Below are 23,245 nucleotides of genomic sequence, written 5' to 3' on the forward strand. Positions count from 1 at the left end.
GTGCATATTGTGGAGAATGTTGCACGTTATTCATAATTAGGAAATGAAACTTTGTTTCAGACGTACCATTCAGACCTTGAGGGGCAATCGATTTCTGTTCATATGATTTAAAAGAAACTTGAAATGCACCACTGTTAGAGCAGTGTTTCTTCGGCTTCTCTTTCTAGAGGGTCATATTTTCATTTTGCTGCAGTGGTTTAAACAGTTATCACACAGCTTTACCCGTAGTGAAGCTGAGGTAACAATTATTATAGAATATTATAAAGGAAATGTAGTTTTCTTAAAATCATTTCCCTAGTTTATCAGTTAAACATGAGCCGTTTTCACATACGCACTCCTGAAAGTGTTTGGATCATTTTAGGAGGACTGCTTCAGATATTCTCCTGACCTGGCTGTTCACATATGCACCTCACAGCGCTAAAATATCCCTGTCAGACAGGAGGGGGGATGGGGGATGGGGGATGGGGGATGGGGGATGGGGGGGGCGGTCTCCTGAGGTAAGACATGACATTAAAAAACGACACAGAAGTAGCGGACGAAGCAACAGAATCTGAACTATACGACGCCATAATAAGAATATTTGCCTTTAAAACAATGATAAGTGGAGTTCATCGGAATCACAACATCAAGAAAAGACCCTAATAGCAGGGATGGGCAACTTTGGTCACAGCAAGGGCCACATTAATTTAATTCTCACTGCCAGAGGGGCCAAATTGTAGGCTACAAAAACGATTACAGTCAATTATGTCTCAAATTTAACTCAACATATACCAGTGATCAAATATTATTATGGACATATTTCTGGATTTCATGGCAGATTCTGTCATGTTGTCTTCATGTTTCTAATTAATTGATATGTAAAAAATTGACCTGAGGGCCACATTGAGGGTTGATGGGGGCCGCCAGTTGCCCTACCCCTGCCCTAATAGTAACTAAAGCAGTATGATACACAGCTTTGAAATATATCAACCTGTACTGTATATTTCATTTAAAATGCTTCAGAGAGTTGAGATTGGTTGAGGTAAGTTCACAGACCGTATAGAAGAAGTGGACATAACTCCTTGGTTCAAAAACTGTAGCCAACAGAAAACCTGCCTTTAAAGCTGCATTCTCTTTAATGACCAGAAGGGGGCAACTCAATAATGTATCTCACTAATGGACTGACAGGTCCTCTTTGTCCAGAGATCTGAATGGAGTTTTTCCTCTACCTCCTACGGGGGGGGGGGTGTAATTGAACCACCCGCATTATTAATTTTTCTTCAGGAATAATGATCCTCTTTTCAAAGCAGACATTTTTGACAGAGAAAGAAAAGCACAGGTGTCACTAGTGACATTAACGATGACTCACTTCTATTCAAGAGTCCCAGTAATGTGTGGCTGTGAGCCAGTGCGTGCACAGTACCAGGAATTCAGCTTTCATCTTTTCGATCAAGAACATCTGTGCTTTTCTTACCGGGACATGTCAGAATAACATGTTCAGAGGACATTTGCTTGAACTATGACCCGGGGCTCATACCCACATGAGCCGGTGTGATGCAATATAGCTAAGATCTAAATTTGCAACAGTGGATGTGTAGGCTCCTTTCTGATCTTTTGAATTCACATTTAACATAAAAAAACAGACATATACTGAATTGAGTCAACACGGTTTTTTCCCCCAACATGGCTCATGTATAGCTGGCGTTAGATGGCAAAATAAACCTATACTGATCAGCGAGTGGGAAAGAACAATTGATTAAATTAGGCGTAAAAGAGATTTCTATATTTTATTGGTTCTTTGGCCTCACTTTTCCAAATTGGGTCTAGCAGCGTAAGACTGTATGTGTGCACATCTGTGATTTATTGCAGCGTTTAAGGGAGGCTGCACCTTCCTCTCCTTTGACCTTCATCCTCCTTTAAACCATCACTCTGACGCCCTCCTCTCCTCGCCTCCAACATCCCTTGCAGCTGGGTAATCATCTTTCAACAGGGGGAGGCAGACTTTGCTGACTCAGGGTAAAGGGTGAGGATGAGAGGGAGGGAGGTGGAGAGGAGTTTTCCTTGCCTGCTGCTGTGGAAGGGGCTGCAGTAGTTTGCAGCCGGAATACTCATGAGCGGCTGAGGCTGCAACACATTGTCCTCTCCCTCCCTCCCTCTTACTGTCTCCCTTTAGCATCACACACACACACACACACACACACACACACACACACACACACACACACATACAAGAACACAGGCCAGAAGTCCGGGAATGTGTGTGTGTTGTGGGCAGTAACCCGGCCTGAACTGATCCGTGCGCCTGCAGCTGTCAGAGTCCGGGGATCAGTGCTCCTCTGCAGACTGAGACGTTTGTAATCCAGGTATTATGCGGACAGGTTGAAGCCAGGTGAAGGGGTCACCGCCTGATCCCCGATCGGCCACAGAGCCATGCCGACGACTCCGGGATTCCCCAGTGGTGATGATGGGTTGTTGTCAACAAGTTGGCGCAATGCGAATTTATTGGTGCCTCGTCCTGACCCGACCTGCGAACACACCTCTCTGCCGGACAGGATGCACGCGCAGCATCCCGTCAATAAGGGGGTCCTTATTGTCATAACACCATGCACACGATAAAGCTCTGCTTCAGGATAATAAGTATATATTACGGTGTGGTAGTTAATAAAAGCAAGAGGAGATTCTCACGCAAACTATTTGCAAAGCAGTGGAAACCCCCAAAACGTGCCGAAAGTGCAGCAATAATTGGCACGTCCAAACAATTGCAGGTGGCAGCAGATCCTTAGTAAAGTTATTGATTTGTAACCAGCATAATACAGGAAATGGGAGGATAGTGCCTTCAAACTAAAAGCACAAAAAGTATTTTTTTTTTTTAGACATACAGGGACATTGTGATAATATCCTACATATGCCTATAGCATATTTGCATAATTGTGAAGGTCAATATAGAACGAGAGTTTAAGAAGGTTTTCGGTGTGGTAATTTAGCATTTTATGTTTCACATCACTATTGTAGACCTACAGTAAGCTCCACACAACATAACACACGTCTGTGAAAAAGAAACAGTATGTAAACATTGTGTCATTATATATTCTTCACTGCTCGTGGCTTCAATTTTTTTCTTTATTTTCTAAAAAAAAAAAAAAAAAAGTTAATACATCTGTTTATGGTGATGAGTACATATTGTCAGTTCTAGTAGCCATAGCAGTCGTAGAAACTACTATTGACAACATTTTGGAACATCTTAACAGCAAATACACACTGACATTTCTGAATAATATTTATGGGTCATGAAATAGCACCATGGTGTGTTCTTGTTTTCCCCCAGGTGGTAATTTTGTGTTGTTTTTCTTTTTCACATGATTCTTTGTTTACATCTTTTTTTTTAAAAATTGATGCAACTGTGGAGGTAGCTAAATGTTTACAGCAGTAAAAAGTAGTCTATAGTGGGTCGTATCTTACCCAAAATAATTTTATAGTTGTATATTATTTTGAAAGCCCAGACAAGAACTGCTCTCTTCTCTTGGTGACTTTACAGCTGCTGTCCAGACGACCTGAGGGGAGGAGAGAGAGAGAGAGAGAGAGAGAGAGAGAGAGAGAGAGAGAGAGAGAGAGAGGAGCCAGCAGCAGCAGCAGCAGCAGGGACACGGTAACCTGCAGGAGGATCGACTCACATGGTCCTGCCGCAGCGGAGCTCAGACCGCCCCCCCGGAACTCTCCACACCTCTTCCACTATCGGCTCGGCTTCATTCTCTCTTTCCAAAAAGAAGAAGATAACACGTTTTCAGTTTCTTTAATTCCCCCCACGCCCCCCCCCCCACCCCCTAGAATTGCATCCCTCCTCCCGCTGCCCAGTGTCGGTCAGACTCGGGCCGGTAACGCAGCGCCATGGCTCGGGAGAACGGAGACACCGGCAGAGGAGAGACGTGGAAGAAACACGTCGACGACATCAAGAAGGTTTTTGATTTCAAAGAAGTCCTTGGCACGTGAGTAGCTTTCTCATCTGACATATTGTAACATCTCAAAATGAGACCCCAATGGGATACACGAGGGGCTCCAACAGTAACCACAATGCACTTTGTTTCATAACACTTTTCAGATAATTCAAATTACAATTTCAGCTCACTATTTAAACTGTTTGATAAATACTTTCAGGTTTCAATTTCCCCAATTCAGCCTATAGCTAGTTTCCATTCACTCTCAATATTTACATGTTGCGTTCAAGTGTTATCTGGCTCATCATATTGATATATACATATTTCTAACGTAGTTTTGAATATATAAAAAAAAAGTTAAGCTACTCCAAAACTTCTAGAAGAGGGGAACCAATACTCCTGGTTGGAAACCCCTTCTTTGGGGTATCATTACATCAGTTAGGTTATATAGGTTGTTCAGTATATGTTGTTCCAAGACTGCAGCTTTTGACAAAAAAACTCACTCGGTTCAGGTTACATAACATTTTGTAATTACTAATTATAAAACCTATTTGTACTAGTATTAGTTTTCCTACAAACTCCATGCAGCAGCATCAATGTTTGGGGCTAATCTGATCTGTATTTGATCATGAATTTATGGCAGGTGATGATGACACTCTCCCTTTATAGTGTGGATCACATGTAGTCTGTTCTACTGTATGTGCTGTTTATATAGGGACTCTAAAAGGACTGTAGGGCTTATGAGTGATTTATCTTCTTGTTTATCCTTTTGGCATATTCTCTAATGGTACTTCAGGGGATTTTCTTCTTGATGACAGCGAGGCTGTTACAGCCTGCAGGAATTTTGATCTCTCAGTAGCAGTAACCATATCACTGTTACTCTCCCACTCTTTTTAAAGTGTCACTCGTTCACTCTCACACGGGTCGTAAAGAAACACATTTACTGTCCCTCTCCTTGTTAGGGAATGTGCTCTTTTTTCCATCTTCTCCCATCCTTCTCACTCAAACAGTGACAGATCACAGGTCGACCCCCCCCCCCCCCCGAATCTCTGACAGCCTGTCCCTGTATGAGCGTCTGTCCGCCTGCTCTCCCCCTGTGAGGAATGAGCTGTGTCTGTTTTGGACGGCAGCCTGGAGGGGGACACACAGGCTGGATGCAGATTGGGATTAACCGCATGGGGGCTTAGGAAAAAGTTCCCCCGAATAGCAGGAAGTTCAGTCATGTTGTGTCATTAAAAAAATTATGATGGACATCTAGCTGGACAATTTGTTTCTCCTAAACACTTGAAGTTTGGACCGGATGTCAATTACACACACACACACACACACACACACACACACACACACACACATAGGATGCAGACTGGCACTGGACTCAATGATCCAAGTCGGCCATGTTGCAGCCACACATTAACCAGAGTTGCTGACGGGTCCTTGAACCTGATACATCAGCAGAAAAGAGGGTAATGTGTGTGTGTAAGAGATGAGGAGGTGCTCTGTGATCGTATGGGACAAAACGGATGAGGGAGAGGAAAAAGAAGAGGAAAAGGAGGGTGGTCTGAAATGTTTCAGCAGACTGGACGATCAGCCAAATAAATACTGTCGGCAGCGTTGAAGAAACAGTTGTGTTCAGGTGCAGCAGCACGTGTGGGAAGATTAACGCTCGAGGCTACTTAAGTGCCACTGCAGCGGTGAATGTTTCTGCGTCAGCATTTAAGAGCTGCATCTGTACTGACAGGATGTGATGTCATAAACTCCGACACTGACCCGTCAGATTTTGGTGTCCTCACTCTGGCTTGACCTTGCATGCACTGGTGAGCGCATGTGAGTGTGCACCTCTCCTGCTCTGGGACTAAATACCAGCCATGAGTGTGCCGATATACCGTTTTGTGCGCCTTAATGCTGGATTAAAGGTGCCAGTATTAGCTCACGCTGGCAGGTGTGTTTAAATGTGTGGGCTTGTGTGTTTGCAGGCACTCCTCGGTGTCTTATTACTCTCCCCTGGTGTGTATGCAGTGTGAGTCTCTGTTGCCTTCTATTCAATAATTCAATACCAACAGAGGTGTGTTCTTTGTGCATGTGTGTGTGAATGTGTGTGTGTGTGTGTGTGTGTGTGTGAACTGGTTGGCCACAGGAGGGATCACAGCAAGAACAAGTGCAAAAGATAGTTCAAAAAGGAAGCCCCAGAGGAAGAGAGAACGCTGAAGATAACACATTTTTTGTGTATTCTTTTGAGACTGTAACCAAATTTCAGCACTCGTCATCACAGAGTAAGACAGAGCTCGGATGTGATTAGCTTCATGAGCTGCGTGTTTTTGACTCTATAGCTTAAAGAGATATTTTTGGTATTTTCAAACCTGGGGTCGGTGTTTAGTCAATATAATATAAATCAGACGTAATTCTTCACTGTAATTCTTTAGAATTGGACTAATTAATCGTCTGTCTACATTTTACAATGTCTAATTTCTTTAAAAAAAAAAGTTTTTTGTTTTTTTAAGAAATTAGACATGGCCTCCATACATGGGCCGCGCGCACTAACCACTGGACCACCAGTGCCCCTAATTTCTTAATTTTTATATTATAAAATATTTGCACTCATTATCATCTTGCTCATCCCTGCACATCTGTACAATTCATTTTGTATATATTTAGTTTTTATATGGTTTTATCACAGTTTTATATGATTCTATTTAAGTTCCTTTACATCACTGTTGGTATAACTTCTTCTTTGTTTCTACTTCTGTGTTTGTTGTGTTGCCCAGAACCACTAAGACACATTTCTGTGTGTTACGCTACATGGTAATAAACCTGATTCTGGACTTGGATGGAGATTTTGGAGACGTTTAACCTCTCCTCCGAAAGCCTTCTTTTAGTCTAAAGTAGTGTGGTGAAACGTCTTCAAGATCTTCAGCCAGTCGGTCCAGTCGCCTTTGGATCAAGCTTTGATCTACCAAGACCTGGATGACTGAGAACCTACACGGAAATACACAAAACTGATTGCGATCATGGGAGTGTGGTGTTGTACGGGGACGGTGCAGATCCAATAAAAACACCAGTTGCGCACAATAACACAGAAACTAACCAATCAGGGCAGGTGTCTTCATCAGCCCCTGTGTTTGGTGAAATGACTCTTATTGTCAGTGGAGTCTGATGACTTTGCAATAGTGTGTACTGCCTGTTTCAATAAAAGTCTTTTATGTTATTTCTGTAATGTTCACACACTTAACAGGACTTTAAGTTGATCAACTCTGACCAGGATTACATTGACGCAAATACATGGGGGTCGTAGTTTCCTGCTATTGCAACCTACTCGAGCAGTTCCAAAGCCATTTAAACCTGCTACTCCTCATTTACACTCTAAAACATGTAAAAATTGGACAAACGTCACATATACTGTGATTCCCCTTTAAAGCTAGAGGTCACAGCTAAAGGAAGTGTGCATGCGGTTGGTGGCCCTGACGGTGATGCATTGTGGGAATGCCACTGTGCCATCTAGGGCACGCTGCCCTTAATTGATGCTCCACTTCCCTGCTGCTGTTCTCTCCACTGTTTCTGGGACTGCAGAGCCCCCCCCCCCCCCCCTCTCTTAATGTCTTTCTATATCTGCCTCTTTAAAGTCTGCAGCGCTGTCACACAGCCCCCCGTGTGGCCGCTCATCCTGTTGTAAACTTTTTTTTTTTTACACCGTGTAGGAGAGGACACGGAGCAGGTTTTGAAGTATAAATAGCGTCCCACAAATAGAACAAAAGATGATTGTTTGCTGTGTGACAAACTTCCAACTTCAAGTGGACTGCGAGCCCACGTTTTTAAAAGCGTGTGTGTTTCCAAAAGGGTGCACGTGTGTGTGTGTCCACAGTTACTCAAATCAAACCACACTGCGGTGAAATTTGAATACTCCCAGTATGTTGGTTGTCTTATCCTCTGTTCGTCTATCCATCTGTTCCGTCCGCTCCGCTCTCTCTGCCAGGGTTTCCTGGTGGTCAGTGCTTCTCTCAGGTTCGCTAACTCCACTCTGTGATTGGTTGTTGTTGCTTATTTTTTAGTTTATTAATATTTTCTTCTTCGCTTCACCCTGGAGCATTCAGACTCACCTCGCAGCCTTCATCAGCAGATGGAGCTTACTGAGCTCTCAGGGAATGAATGATCATGATATGAACAATATCTACAGAGGAAGAGTGTGGGAGAGAGTTGAAAGCTCTGTAACAAACAAAGCTTCTTATTTGACCTTGAGTTAAATATATTTTTTTCCCACTACTCTGTCCTAGTAGTAGCCTAGCATTGCATGAACAACTCCCAGTTGTTAATCGGTCAGATCTCTCAGTTAATTTTGACCTGCCGAGATTCTTGATTAAGAAGTGAATTCTTCAACCAATCAGACCATAAATGTGTGTCGGAGCAGTTAGCCGCTAGGCTCAGTAGCTAGTTCCAACATCCTATTCATAAGACTTCTACTTCAACTGTAAACCACGGGCATCTGGCATAGTCGAGGAGACAGTCTAGATTTTATAGCGATTCATTTGTCTTGAGGGGTTGAGGCGTAAGAGCACTATGTCACAACAGTGCAGTGACACTCAGAGACCTTTGGTCGGCGCCAAAGCTCACCCAGCTGAACTCCTACATATTGTGTCTTTAAACTGTACTGCATGTTGACAACAGACGGTTCGGGTCAGAGATGGGACCGATCCGATCCTACATCGCGGATCAAGAAATACGTTTGGACACGAGAAACGTTCTCAGCTCGTACAGTCTCACTTTGAAGACTGAACTCTGAGAAGGCCCACAGATTGTCTCCATGACGACGGTCAGACGAGATGGAACAGTAATTCTTACTCTTCATTTTAAAAGATTGAATTTGAAAAACCTGACACTTGTTGCTGTCCTTACACATACTACAAACAACAACAATAACATTATTAGTCATGATTGTTATGGTGGAAAAAGATAGGAATCAGTATCGTATGGGTACAAATGTATCAGAATCCGATCTGAACGGAAAAAAAGTTGATAGGTGCATCTCTTATATTCATACAGTTCACCTTTCCTTTTCTCTTTTTGTCAGACTATCCTGAGTTTCTTTCCATTTGGTGGCATTTGCAGCTTTAACTCTGGAAGTTCATTGACTTTATTCAAGACTTTCATTTGTTACATGCTCATACAGATGTGCAGTGAAATCTAAAATCACCAAATTTCTAATCATCATAACAAATTAGAAACCGACTTTATTATGCTGTGATGCTCCTTTAATGGTATTTCTGTTGTTGTTGTTGTTGTTGTTGTTGTTGTTGTTGCATTGTTGATGACTGAGCTTGTGATGCTATTGTGATCGACGTCATTGTTGACGTCTGTACTTTCAGTTTTAGATGAGCCGAGGACGTCAAAACACTGAATACGCTGACATCAATTTGTTCTCTCAGTGCTACTAAACTTGAGCTAAACTCGTGTCACACCCACACACACCCCCCCCCACACACACACACACACACACACACACACACACACACACACACACACACACACCCCCACACACACGCGCACACACACACACACACACACACACACACACACACCCCCACACACACGCGCACACACACACACACACACACACACACACACACACACACACACACACACACACACACACACAAACAGCAGGACATTTAAAAGCAACACAGTCGATTTCTCCTCTTTGCACACGCAGCAAATGAAACTCTTGCATTTGCCAGCTGTCAGGTCTTTGCTCATCACCTAATGAGTTTAATTTGACATTACACGTGTGTGTGTGTGTGTGTGTGTGTGTGTGTGTGTGTGTGTGTGTGTGTGTGTGTGTGTGTGTGTGTGTGTGTGTGTGTGTGTGTGTGTGTGTGTGTGTGTGTGTGTGTGTGTGTGTGTGTGTGTGTGTGTGAAGGGGAGGGTTGTACCATCCTGCTCTCTGCACTGATTGACACGTGTGACCAGACCTCTGAGCATTAATGATCATAAACTTTAGTCCATTATCGGATCAGCGCTCTATTTTAAGCCTCTGGGCGATCACATCCAGCTTATAACGACCCCGTCCCAAAGCCTGTTGTCTCTGTGTGACAGCTGTGTGTGTGTGTGTGTGTGTGTGTGTGTGTGTGTGTGTGTGTGTGTGTGTGTGTGTGTGTGTGTGTGTGTGTGTGTGTGTGTGTGTGTGTGTGCAGTTATGCTGCTGTTCATGTAAACACCACTGCATGTCAAGCAGTCTTTCGGGGGGGGGGGGGGGGGGGGGGTTGTAATGGATTAAAACTGTACTGTCAGTGCAACAAAATAAGTTTGTAGGGGTGTCTTTTCAATTTTAGAGAAAAAATGGATAAAAGGGAGACTTCAAATTTAAATCAAAGCAGAATCAGCCATATTATTTTTTTACCTCCATCCTCCCCAACTTGCAGACATCCAAAGGGAAAATACAACACCATGAAGTCAACACAGCTGCATTCAGAGACGACATGGTCACTGCCAGATGACGGAGAAACATTGTAATCATTTCAGTAAGACCCAGAAACCTTCCTGCTTCCCCTAACGTCCACAGCTTTGGCACCAAAGCCCATCACCCATTATCGGATCATAATGACAACGTTTATTTGCATAAATATTCCGGTTTGGTCCTAAGAAGACGTTGCCCTATTAAGCTTATTTCACCATTATTCTCATCTACATTTTGTAATTAAACTGTCTTGTAAACTGGTGACTTTTTGGTTTGTTTAAAACGCACAGAACTCACTGTGAACAGGCATCAGGTCATGTGACAAGCTGTTGTTAAAACCTCAACTGGGGCGCATATTCTCTACCCTGTCTGTGGTCTGCTTAAAGTAATCGACCTGCTCTTCATCATGATGACTGGTTTAAACCTATGATCTTACTATTGTAATGTCCTGTGCGTTGGCCTTTGGGCTGAATTGGGCATATTAACAGTGGTGTTTATTAGGGCCGGGAATCTTTGAGTGTCTCGAAGTTCAATTCGATTTCCACTCTTGGGGTCAAGATTCGATTCAGAATCTGTTTTCGATTCAAGACGATTCTGGATTCATGATTCAAAGTCTATTTGTGAATGAGTACATACTTCAGGATCTACTCCAGTCATCTGTGAGACTGGCTGGATTTCTTGCTGCTCCATTTGGCGTTCTACCGAGTTAAAGAGCTAGCATTAGCACTTAGCAGCTCAGTGACATTGAGCCACTCCCGGACAGTGATAAATGAGGACCTCATCATCTGAGGAATCCAGAGATGTGGCCACGATCTGCTCTTTCCACAGTTTAATAGGAAAAGGGAAGACAGAGAAAGGGAGGAGTGGGTTAGGGACTGCAGCTTTTGACAAAACTCACTCGGTTCAGGTTGGACTTCAGAGGGTAGGGTTAGTGCTGAATAAGTAAGACTTATCAAATTCCCAAACATTTTTTTCTTATACGGTATTTGAGAAAAATAGTGGAATCTCTGGGGTGTCTGATAGCCTAGCAGTTAACAAAAAATAATCTAAAACAACAGTGAAAACTCAGTCTGCATGTAGATGAATTCACTGGTGAAACAATCTGTGCTCAGAAATGTTTGAATCCAAAGTCTTTTCAAATGGTGGATTCGTAAAATCGCGACACTATATTTTTTTTTTACAGAAGCATTTACCTCACTCTCCTTTATTTATTCCTTTAAAAGTCATATATTAGTCAGATTGAGTCAGATATTTGTGAGGCTCGGCGTTACGCACCAAATAAACACTTAACACTTGCCTTTTTCTGACATCCTGCCGTGACTTCATCTTTGTCACTTATGTAAGCAAAAAAAAAAAAAAAAAACGCTGTTTCCCTTAAACCTATTACATGATTAAGTAAAGAAACGCAGTACGCAGATGGAGTGAGACAGACAGCACACACACAAAACACTCGATGATGACTCTACAACATGATGTGTCTTATTTTCACACATGAGGATAAAATGCAGGTGCAGCTGAGGAAAAGGAGACACTCAGTGGTGATGTTTTCTGAGCGGAGGATTTGGTTTCAGGTCTGTTGTGCAATCCTCAAGGGTTCCCGACAACAACATCTGCTGTTTCAGAGGGATATCAGGGACGCAGCCTGCTGGGACACAAATGTTGCTTGTTGTGATCAAGTTAGATGTCAGGTTGGGTGACAGGGTGCTGGAGGTCAGTGGAGTTGCGGCGACGTGAGCCGTGTTAATAACCGTCTTTCTGAAGGCCAGCGGTCCATCAGAACACAATTACAAGTCAACAGAGAACATCATGTAGTCATTTGTGTCGAAATAAATCTGCTGCAGCCTGGCTCAAAGAGAGAAGTGCTACACTACGTTTGTATAAATCATCTAGTCCTCTAGCGCGTTGAGAATTCAACCTGTATTTAAAGGAGCATCAGTATATGTATGGGTTTTTGTAAAATGCTTGAAATGTAAAAAGTTAAGGCTGCATTTTTTGCTGTTAATAATCGAGCTTAGTGGCAAAGACTGAATCCTGACATAAAGACATTTTAATCCCAGACTATGCTTTAATATTTTTTTGCAGGTTCGTTTGCAAGACTAATGCAAAAACTCCTGTTGGGGGTTTCTTGCTCCTGGAGAAATGAATAATGAAGCAGAAACAGAAGCAGCCTCTGGCCACAGCTGCCCTTTCTGTGTTTCTACATTTTACAGGTTAGCATTAGAAGCCATCCACGCGCTCGAACATTTCCATGTCCAGCGGCAAATCTTTTCTATTCGTTTGTGCGCACATCGCACTTCAGGCCACCCCTGCAAAAGTCAGCGCCCCAGCTGGGCCGGTCCAAAAAGTCTGTACACGCCCCTGGTTATTTGTGTGTCTTTGTCGACTAATGTACGGCTTATGTAGTTGTTTGGTTTCTGCTTGGTGTTGTGCTACCTGTGTTTTGTTTTGTACACGTGTACCCTCAACCTGCCAGTGGTCTATGGAAATTAGCCTTTATTTCTGTTCTGTTCATTAATGTGTACTGTCCCTTTAATAAATAAAGGGACAGTACAGATAGTTCCCTTTAACACAAAATGTTTAAAGCATGGATGGCCAAAGATGAAAATAAAAAGAAAGTTATTGGTTTATATAAATATGTAGGTCAGGATTCTCATACTGTTTTGAAGAACTTGAACAGTCGCCTGCTGGAGGTTTTTTTTGTGCAGCCTCTACCTGCACAGAAAGTAAAGTCAGAAAGCAGCTTAGCTTATTACCCTGGAGGCTCTGCTGACAGTGGCAGCGCAAAATTGTAGCAAAATACCAGCTTGGAAGAGGAGGAAGAAGAGATAACAGAGCGATGAGGACGGGGATAAGAAGCACATGTAAGCCTAAGGGGGCGGCCTCAGGGGGGGCATGAGGGGTGTCCTCTGCCATCGCTGAAGGAGAAATATATTGGAAAAGGGTTTTGTTTTTTTAAAATCAGCCCTACTCTCCTTCTACCATCTGTTGTCAACAGAAACCTGGAAAGATTTTGCACCAAGAGATTGTCCGCCCGTTTCATGCTTTTAGATTTCCTTACAAATTCAACCCCGGGTTCATCATGTAAAACGGAAAGAAGCTTTTGTTAAGCTTACAAACTTTGATCATAGTAATAATGAACTCATAGCAAAGACTGCTGTGTTATACTAGTTTGAGAGAAATCTGTCCAATGGGGAGAGGATGTGACGCTCTGTTTCAGGATCCAGAAAGAAATCATCAGATCGGTCTCAGTCTGGGTTCTTCTCTGTGCAGGAACATGAAGATCTGAACTTAGCTTTCCTTCTTCTTGTCTCTCGGTTGGACTGTGGTGAGTAGGGGGGGACAAGGAACACAAATAAATTCAAGTCAGTCCAGCGATGTAAAGGGTTAGATTAATAAGGTAAGATTTGACCTTTTGAGAAATATCTTGACAGCCATGAAAAGAGCTTTATTAATCTTCTAGGAACAAGAATATAAACGTTGATGATGTCATTGAGGGTTCCCTGGGTGATCGGTTTCTGACACTTGGCCCATAAAGCAGACATGTCAGCACATGTTTAGTTGTATGTGTGTGACATCGTCTATTGGGATGTAAATGATCTTGTGGTGCTGTGGTGCTGTGGGTGTTGACCAAAGGATGAGGGACCAAGGAGCCGTACAAGAGCGGAGCTGACACGCTTCAAACACTACAGTATCCGGTGGAAGTGCTGGGTTTTATTTGTTTATCTTATATCCTCATTCTTATATCTTATATCGTAATGCTCATGTTCTGTATATGAGCAGCTAACACCTACATTTCCCCCTGGAGGAGGATAAAGTATTTCTGTGTCAGATATTTTTCTGTCTGGCAAATTGATGAGTAAACAATGTACAAAAGTGCTCAACTACATACTTTTCACATTACTGTGCTGGTTTTCTTAGGACATTCAAATGTGTCATCTTGGGGTTTAATTACACCTGTTTTTAAAACATTATGTTGTCATTGTAAATTTGTGGTTGCAGGATGAATTCAACAAACTTTTGCCGAGCTCTGATTATCAGTGGTTGAAAGGCTGAAGTTTTACAACATACCTTCATGTTAAATAACTTCCAAATACAGATTCTGCAGCCTCACCTATGGGTCAATAGACTTTTTTTTCTTGCAGTAATCTTTTTTTATGATACAGAGACATCTCTGTTGGATCTTCAATGTTCTCATAACTCACCTCCTTCTTGTCTTCATTTAACATTTTGTTCAACATCATAACCTTTATTTATCCTTTCGCAGTCACATTGCTGAGATTAGTGTAACAACATGTACCCTAGTATTATTTGGCCAGCGCGCAGCATGTTGCCGTGGTAACGGTTTGCCTTGGCCCATCAGATTGTGAATGATCGCTGCCGTTAATGGAAGCAGCGTCGCAGCAGCTCCACTGCCGGCCGGCGTCACACACTCTGTCTTATGGACAGGTGATTCAGGAGCAGAATGCACCCACACACACACACACACACACACACACACACACACACACACACACACACACACACACACACACACACACACACACACACACACACACTCACACATATTGTAAAACGACACTCACACAGAAAGAAACACAACGTCCATTGTCCATCCATTTTTTGGTTAGCCAAAACTAACAAACACACATAATGACGCTGTAAAAACACTAACACACAGACTCTCACGCACTTTTTGCTCTTCTAGGCTTAACTCTTCACAAGAGTGACACACACATTTACACACACACACACACACACACACAGTTGGGCGTTTTGACCAAATGATAACCAGTTTTGCATACAAATAAAACCTCAACTGTAACACAATGTCTCTCTCTCTCTCCCTCCCTCTCTCTCTCCCTCTCTCTCTCTCTCTATGCGTAAAGCTGGTTTTAGACTCTGAGACGTTTTAAAACTTTTAGCACCTCAAGATTTGTGTGTGTGTCTGTGTAGCATTGTATTCTGCTCAAGGACGATTTGAGCGTAACTGGGCCAAGCTGCACCAGATAAACAGCACCCAAACACACACTCACATGCACGCACACAAGCACACACACACACACGCACACACACAATGATCTAAGTACTGTAGTGGGACTCAGTGAAAGTAGGTCTGCTATAATACAGAAAAAAGCCTTCAAGGTGCTGTGTGTGTGTGTGTGTGTGTGTGTGTGTGTGTGTGTGTGTGTGTGTGTGTGTGTGTGTGTGTGTGTGTGTGTGTGTGTGTGTGTGTGTGTGTGTGTGTGTGTGTGTGTGTGTGTGTGTGTGTGTGTGTGTGTGTGTGTGTGTGTGTGTGTGTGTGTGTGTGTGTGTGTGTGTTGACGTGCGAAATGTTGCATGCGTCATCAGTCTGGTCGGAGCAGAGCTGTTATGCAGCAGTTCTGTCTAGCTTTCAGTCATTTGTCCGAATGCCACTTTTCGCTCTACACACACACACACACACACAAACATGCACAGTACAAGATTTAGTCAAAGCTCCTCAGCATCATTTAATTTGGACCTTGATGCGATGACATCATTGTGACATTACAGACGAGTCTCCACATTTTGCTTGCAATGAGATAAATCAAACGTACCTCATGTGCTGTAGGGTCATTCCATCGTTTCTGAAATGACCCTGATGTGTCACAATTGTTTTCATTTCTCTCACTAGGGAGAAAATTCAGATCAGGGCTTACAGTTCAGCTTAGCGGCCTGATTAATGAAATTTACGAAGTCTGAAATCCAATCTTAACTCAGTTTCACAAAAACCTGTTTCCTAACTTCGCTTTGTAAGAAAAAAAAATACAATAAAGCTGATACAGAACTCTGAACTGAAATATTTCAGAAAATTAAGTTATTTTTTTCTGCTCACAGACTATAAAAAGATAGACAACATGATAGCTCCCCAAAAGTGAAGCCAAAACACTTGGAGCTCCCCCTTTTGACTGGCTGCAGTACAGGTCACATTCTCTGCCTCTCACTTTTCAATTCAATTCAAAAGAGCTTTATTAGCATGGAAAACAAACGTTAACACTACCAAAATAAAACACAAAACTAAGTTAAATTCAAATATATCAAAGAATAAATATTAAAGTTTCAGAGCGGTGCAGGTTTACAGTTTTATATGAAGTGTCTAAACATAAAAACAGTTTGTGTTTAACATTAAAAAAACATGTTAAAAATGTAACTTATCTCTAAAATATTTACAGATTACTTACAGAAATATATCATATAAAATAAAACAAATTAAGATTTAAAGAGACTGTATTTTTTAAAGACAAAAGGTGTATTTACAGCTCTGTGGTCTGTGTGTATGTACAAGTTGTTATATTGAGTGATACAATTATAAAATCCCTGGTACCAGATATAAACATTTTAAAAAAACAACAGTGCTCTGAACGGATTTCCCTCACAATTTGACTCACTGCATCACCTCTTCATGACTCTTCACCGGGGCGATTATGACATGAGGGAAACGTGAATGGATGTTAATTAGTCATTAAGAAGCCACGGAGAGAACACACACAGCAGGATAATGTCAAACAGAGGTGAAAATAAGTTCAATGATGCACATGAAGAGAGGAACTTGCACCGAATTGCAGTAAATAAATACGTTGTTTCTGCACATTATCTTTTAAGAGGCATATGGGAATTTTGGGAAGAGAGGAAAAATCCGATAACGATATATCGGCCGATATCTTTCTGGGATGTATCTTTATATGTTTGATCTTTAGAGATCAATAGATTAAGAGATCCACATTTATTTAGTTAATATCTCAAATGCAGTTATAAAACACTTACAAAACAAATTAACTGCCCATGTACAAGTACATGTATCACCGCTCGACACCTTGGAGAGTGATGATGCTTGTTGTAATCCATATAGCGCCCTCTGCTGGTGAAAGAGAACTGATAGTGTAATACAATGAAACTCAAATATAATGCTAACTGGTAAATAAATCCAGTAATATCGATGCATATCTGCCATAAAATTAGCCGATACAAATAGTCACTTGATACGATAATATCGGCCGATATTATCGGCTGGCTGACAAATCAGTCGGGCTCTATTAGCAATTATGGCAAAATAATTATGTATTGTGATATAATCGTCATTATTGAATAACATAAAGAAGTAGAAAGAAGGAAGCCTTAGCTGTTCGTTGTCATATGGTTATGTCAGTAAAGATGTATAATACTTTGTGAATGATTATTTTCTTGACCATGTGTTCTGACTTTCTGGTGTCTAACGTGTTAACGTGCATCCTTCTTGCAGTGACATCATAATTAGAACATAATTAGAATAGTTTGGCCGCCCATTACACCACACCTTGTTGTGTTGTCTGGGTAACCAGGTGTCATAAAGTGTGTTACTGTACTGAATACCTCAGATGCCAAAGGGTAGAATTACATGAAACTGAAAAATAAATAATTGGGTGATACCGGCTTGTCATTGACGCACAAAGTCTGCATCACTCAGAGGGTGACATCATCTTAGGGTCATGCTTAACAGCACCACTTTAATGCTAATAATACTTTTTAATTTCACTGTAGCTGACAACCCTGTTTGCAGTTATTCAAAAAGAGCCGGCTTGCTTGGCTGATGGTATGAAACTTTCACTCGTTGCACCCTCAATGCCAGCCGCACCCTGACTGACCTACTAGTACTGTTTGCACACCTCACGCGCTGTGTTTGTGTGTGTTTAACTATCATGACGTCCGCTGTGATTAAATTAATTTATAGTCTATTGAAAAACTGTTTTTGCTGTTCACACCTGATCTCCTCGTGTGACGTTTATTTAGTTTGTTTGTACAGTTTGTTTGTGAAAGAGAAAGAGCAGAACGGCTGGGAAAGTTTCATCTGAACTGAAAACAAGTCTGAGCATGTGTATCATAGAGTTACCACTGATGAGCTACAAAAGAACCTATAGCCGGAACACAAAACCATCTTTGTCAATATTTGCAAGAGGCTTGTTTATACCAATACAAGTGAAACAGCAGCAGCGTTTTCATGAATCTCTAAAGCAAACATGCGTTCAGGCCTCCGTCATGGAGTAGGATTTGCTTGTTAATTACTGATTTCCATGTACATGTATACCAACCAGACTGTAGACAAAGAGCTACATCTTTGTGTGCTGAGGCTGTAGAGCCCTTCAGTAACATTACCCATTCATGTGTTCCTTAAAAGGTTTTGTTATACAGAATTATATAATAAATCTTTTATACTAATAGCTCAGTCTGAGTGTTCAGTTACATTTCAGTCGGAGATACTTACATGGAGGTCACTAATTGTCTCTCTCCCAATCCCCTACTCTACCAACTGTCCTTTTCACTTCAAGGCAAAACGCCCAAAAGTAACAACACGGTGTCTGGAGGGAAAACGAATCCTTTGTAACAAAAGCAGGATAATCAATCTTCTATTAAGGACAGGCTGTGCAGTATATGAGCGTGGATATGATTGGACAATACTAATCAGCTGTACAGCATTTGAATAAAAGCATGACTTTGACGCATGAATGAAAAAGCTGAGTCATTTCAGCTAATTCAAGAGTGCAGTGAGCTTCACTTCTAGGAAGATTTGCACCTATACGTGGTACTTTTTCTATGAATTAGTTTTGGATTCTCATTAATTAGGGTACTAGGGCTGATCCCCAATAAGTTTGTTTTGTCTTTTTCAGATCTTTGCCCCTTTTCTTCTTGTCCAATGTGGGCTGATATACGACTTTATTGCTGCAACTACACCAAAGATTAAACTAAAAATGGAACAATTTTTGACTACGTTCAACACGGAGTTTGTTGGAGGGGGGAGGGGCGGGGGAGTAGCAGAGAGAACTCCCATGATTCCCCGTTAGCCTCGACATCATATTTTGTTATTGTTTTGATTGAGAGCCCCCTGGCGGCATACTTTACATACTGTGCGTTGAAAGACAAAGCTTCCAGTCTTAAAAGGTTTGAGAATCTGGGATTATGAACTGTAATCTATGCTTCATTTAAAATAGGAAAACCGCAACACTTCATGTTAACAAGCTAAATAGCTCTGTTAATTTGACTTCTGCTCTGATGAAACAAAAGTCTTCATTTCCTGAAAAATACTTTTTCCTATTCCCATCATCCCTTCCACACTAAGGACCTCCAACATGGCCGTTGTCTTTTCAGGTCATGTATTTTAATCTCTAGCCTTTGAAATAAAATTAAAGAAACGATTGATGGAAATGCTCATTTAGTCTTTCTCCCAGTGTCTCTCATCTAGCAGCTGCTACAGCCTACGTTCAACACAGAAGGATAAATCAGGCTTCAGACTGACTTCCCTGTATGTGTTTGCTACAGCTGAAGCTTTTGGAGGCCATCCAGTGTGTATAAGTGTGTGTGTGTGTTTTCAAGTGATGAGGGGGAATTTCCAAGGGCACAGGAGACAAACCGCTGAGTCATCGTCTGCTCTGTCATTATTAGTGCTCTGCTGTTTTATCAGGCCGCTCATGACTGTCAGATACATCAAAGAAACACCAAATATCAATCGTCATGACCAAAGACAAGTTCGGAGTTGTCTTACAAGATAAAACAGCTGATGTAACCATTTTCACAGTGACACCTCTCAGTCTGATAAGAAACCTTTCGCTACCCATATTCCCGTCTTAGCAGTGCTGAGGCATTACTGCAACACCAAAAATTGGAAGAATAGTAGGATAGCCAATTTCTTACAAGAGCCGTGAATGGTTCTTGGCCATAGTACACAGTGAAAATGTCATGCAGACATTAATGTTCTCACACTAAATGTCTTTGGTAGAATAATGACACTCCAATGGAAAAAGAAACAGGCTTTGCAGCAGCAGAAGCGCTGCAGCCGCTACGCATCCTGTGTGAACAAACACAACAGGGACGTGTTGCCGTAGCTCAGTCGTGCATCTGACACTCACTGTGGAATTGCTCTCATTATTTACATCTCTTTGGAATAATGCTGCTTACATGTTTCTTAACTTCCACTTTGCAAGATAGCCTTTTGCACACGTCCATGAGAAATATACAGAATAATTACGACCTCTGTTTTATACTGCATATTGTTTATTTAAAAATAAACTAGATTGGCATCAAATGTGTGCACTCCAAAACCCCAAAAAACATTTCCGCACTGAAAATCTAATGCAATAGTGGGATTGGAGAATTTTGACAACCCTCAACAGAACTTCACAAAACAACAAAAGCAACAATACAACACATCATCATCACACTACAAAGTGCTAACTATGTGTTTGTCTTCTTCGGGTTGTACCAGATGTCGCGCCTGGCAGGGGGGGGGGGGGGGGGGGGGGCATCATGCATCCTGTTTCCCCCCTTTTCCCTTCTCTTCATTCGCTTCAGTCTTCCATTCTTAAAAACACCCGCCTCACTCATCCGTCACTCCGAGCATGCTCTCACAACGTGGTCTGCATTAAATGTTGTGGACTGACTTGATCACACAAAACATGAATTAAAAATATTACATCATGCACGGATGAGCATGAAAACATACACACACAGACTCTAGCTTTTAAACACACTGCTGGATTACCCAGCAGTCCCCACACACACACACACACAAATACGCGCTGAAGCTGTTTCCATGGAGATGAATGTAAACAGAAGGGAAGTCTCCTGACATCCCTGTAGTGGTCAGGGCTGTTGCCATGGCAAATCCATACCTCGTTGGCTGCGTTTATCTGTGGCCGTGCGTGTGAGTGTCCGTGTCTGTTTTTTTTTATGTGAGCACACAAAGCGGACAGAAAGCATCATCTTTCTTTCCATGCCCTGCAAGTCACTCCCCTTTTTCCAATTACTCACAAACACACACGCACACACACACATGCACACACATGCAACTTATGAATTCTGCTTTCTTCCTGTAAGGGGAATTCAATTTGTGACGCTTTGACGCTTGTTTGATAGAAAATTCATTTTGCCCGAGATGTGTCTTGACTTGATTTGAAAATGACAGATTCCGAACTACAGTATATGGGAAAGAGAATTTAATGATACTGCAAGTCTGCAACACAGACGGTATTATAAACAACAATGAAATGAGATCATACAACAGTTACAATACCGACACTGCGAAAGAAAATCCACTTTATGCTGCCTGCTGTCATACACCTCACCTTTCAACGAGCTGCACATTTATGCAGTTTGCTGTAGCAGCAGTCCTGCACGGTCTCACATGTTGATAAGATCTTGGTGTCAATTAGTGTCAGACTCTGTGATATCAGGTTTGAAGCGTGTTCTTCTGTAAATGGAGGGAAAAAAAATATAATATACACAGGTGTAGCTGCTATATTAATAAATCAGCAGGTCATCCCTTCAGATAACAGTGCATATATGTAGACATAGCATCAACCAGCACCGGGACGAAGCGCAGCTGATAGCTGGAATACACTCATTTCAAATCTGTAATTCAGCTCTCTGCCTCAAGCATCATGTCATTATATCTGTGACAGCAGCAGCGTTGCCTGTACAGATCCATTTTAACAACACACAGGCTGCATGCACAGTGGATCTTAGAAACAAGAAAAGTGGATTTTTTTTTAGTTTGCATTGAACAACCCAAAAGTGTTTTTGGTCTTTTGACTGACATTGTATATCCTGCGATGTGATGATTGCACAAGCGCACATCTCAATTGGGATGGTGAAATGATAAACCGTTCAGCCCTATGTTTAATCATCTGAACTGTTTTGAGGCAGATTGTCTTCCTTACTATGAGGGTTGTTTTGGCATTTGGTTCAGACATTTGTGTTCCTCACAGGATGAGTTGCCAAAACTTTGTGTTAGAGTTCATATGTGAAAAGTTCCTTAGTTGAAACCATTCATTGCCCACAATTGCCACCCAAAATAGTCTAATGAGCCTTTGTTCCCTGTACTCACTTGACTGATTTTATTTTTTTTGGGCCATTATTCCCATTACCAAAGCAAGTTGTAGTGTAACAATAAATATAAATATTGGACAATCTACCCGGACGGTTTCCTCTGAACTGTGCTTTTGAATAACGCCATAGAGCTCAGCGAGTGTTCACACCCGAGCTGTCCGCATGTCATTGATGTGAATGCAGTCTAAACGCTTTGAATGTTTAGAATCTGTAAAATGTGTCCTGAAAAAAAATCTCATCCTGAACGCGCTGGTTCATGATTTTCTGTTAATGTTTAATTGAGTCCCACAGAGCTCTGCATGCATGTCCCATCTGTTGCTGTGTTGCTGGTGAACTGGAGCATATTCTTCTCACCATATGGACAACGGGCTGGTTTACAATGTCTTGATCTTTTAGACCAAATCCTGGTTGACGTGTCTGTCTATTGGATCTTAGCTGTTAATTGCATGGAAGACTGTAAAGGCATTTTCTCTCTCTCTCTCTCTCTCTCGTTTTCATCTTCTGCTGTCGGAGCCACAGTGAGAATACAGACTATAATTGGCACTTAATTGCTGCCGTGGCAACAGTGCTATTTAAGCCTACACGCTGTGCAACAAAGGCATATAGCACACACACACATACACGCACACATAAAAAAGGATGGAAGACACACATGGAAGGGGCTTTTAGCTCTTTTCCCCTCATTTAACTCCGAGTGTGTAAATCTTTCTCACCTACTGAATGCAGACTAGTTATATCAGTTAAGTGTTGCTGTGTGTATGACAACAGTCCAATTTTTCCACTCCATTGCTTCTACACAGCAGCTGCGATGCAAATCCACACTCGTCCAGCCTTACCTCCCGTTGCCATAGTGATTCAAATCAGTAGTGAGTGATCCACCTGTGGATCGTACAAAGTCCTGAGATCATTTTGGAGATAATGAAACATTAATATTTGTAAAGTTTGAGCAACATTTGTTTGCTGATTACTTGACCTGATTTGAATTTTAATCCATTTAAAAATCAGACTGAAGTTGCAT

The 23,245-nt window shown here is 41.8% G+C and overlaps 1 protein-coding gene across 1 annotated transcript in view; it reads left to right on the plus strand.

Moving 5' to 3' along the window:
• Positions 1 to 3,818: 3,818 nt before the first annotated feature.
• Positions 3,819 to 23,245, plus strand: part of camk1da (calcium/calmodulin-dependent protein kinase 1Da) — a 70,064-nt gene continuing 50,637 nt past the window's right edge. Inside the window, exon 1 of the mRNA XM_061029631.1 lies at positions 3,819 to 3,962. Within this exon, the coding sequence (XP_060885614.1) occupies positions 3,865 to 3,962 (98 nt within the window). The 5' untranslated portion in view covers positions 3,819 to 3,864. The remainder of the gene's footprint in view (positions 3,963 to 23,245) is intronic.

This window comes from Labrus mixtus, chromosome 22 (genome assembly GCF_963584025.1).
Source record: "Labrus mixtus chromosome 22, fLabMix1.1, whole genome shotgun sequence".
Lineage (NCBI taxonomy): Eukaryota > Metazoa > Chordata > Actinopteri > Labriformes > Labridae > Labrus > Labrus mixtus.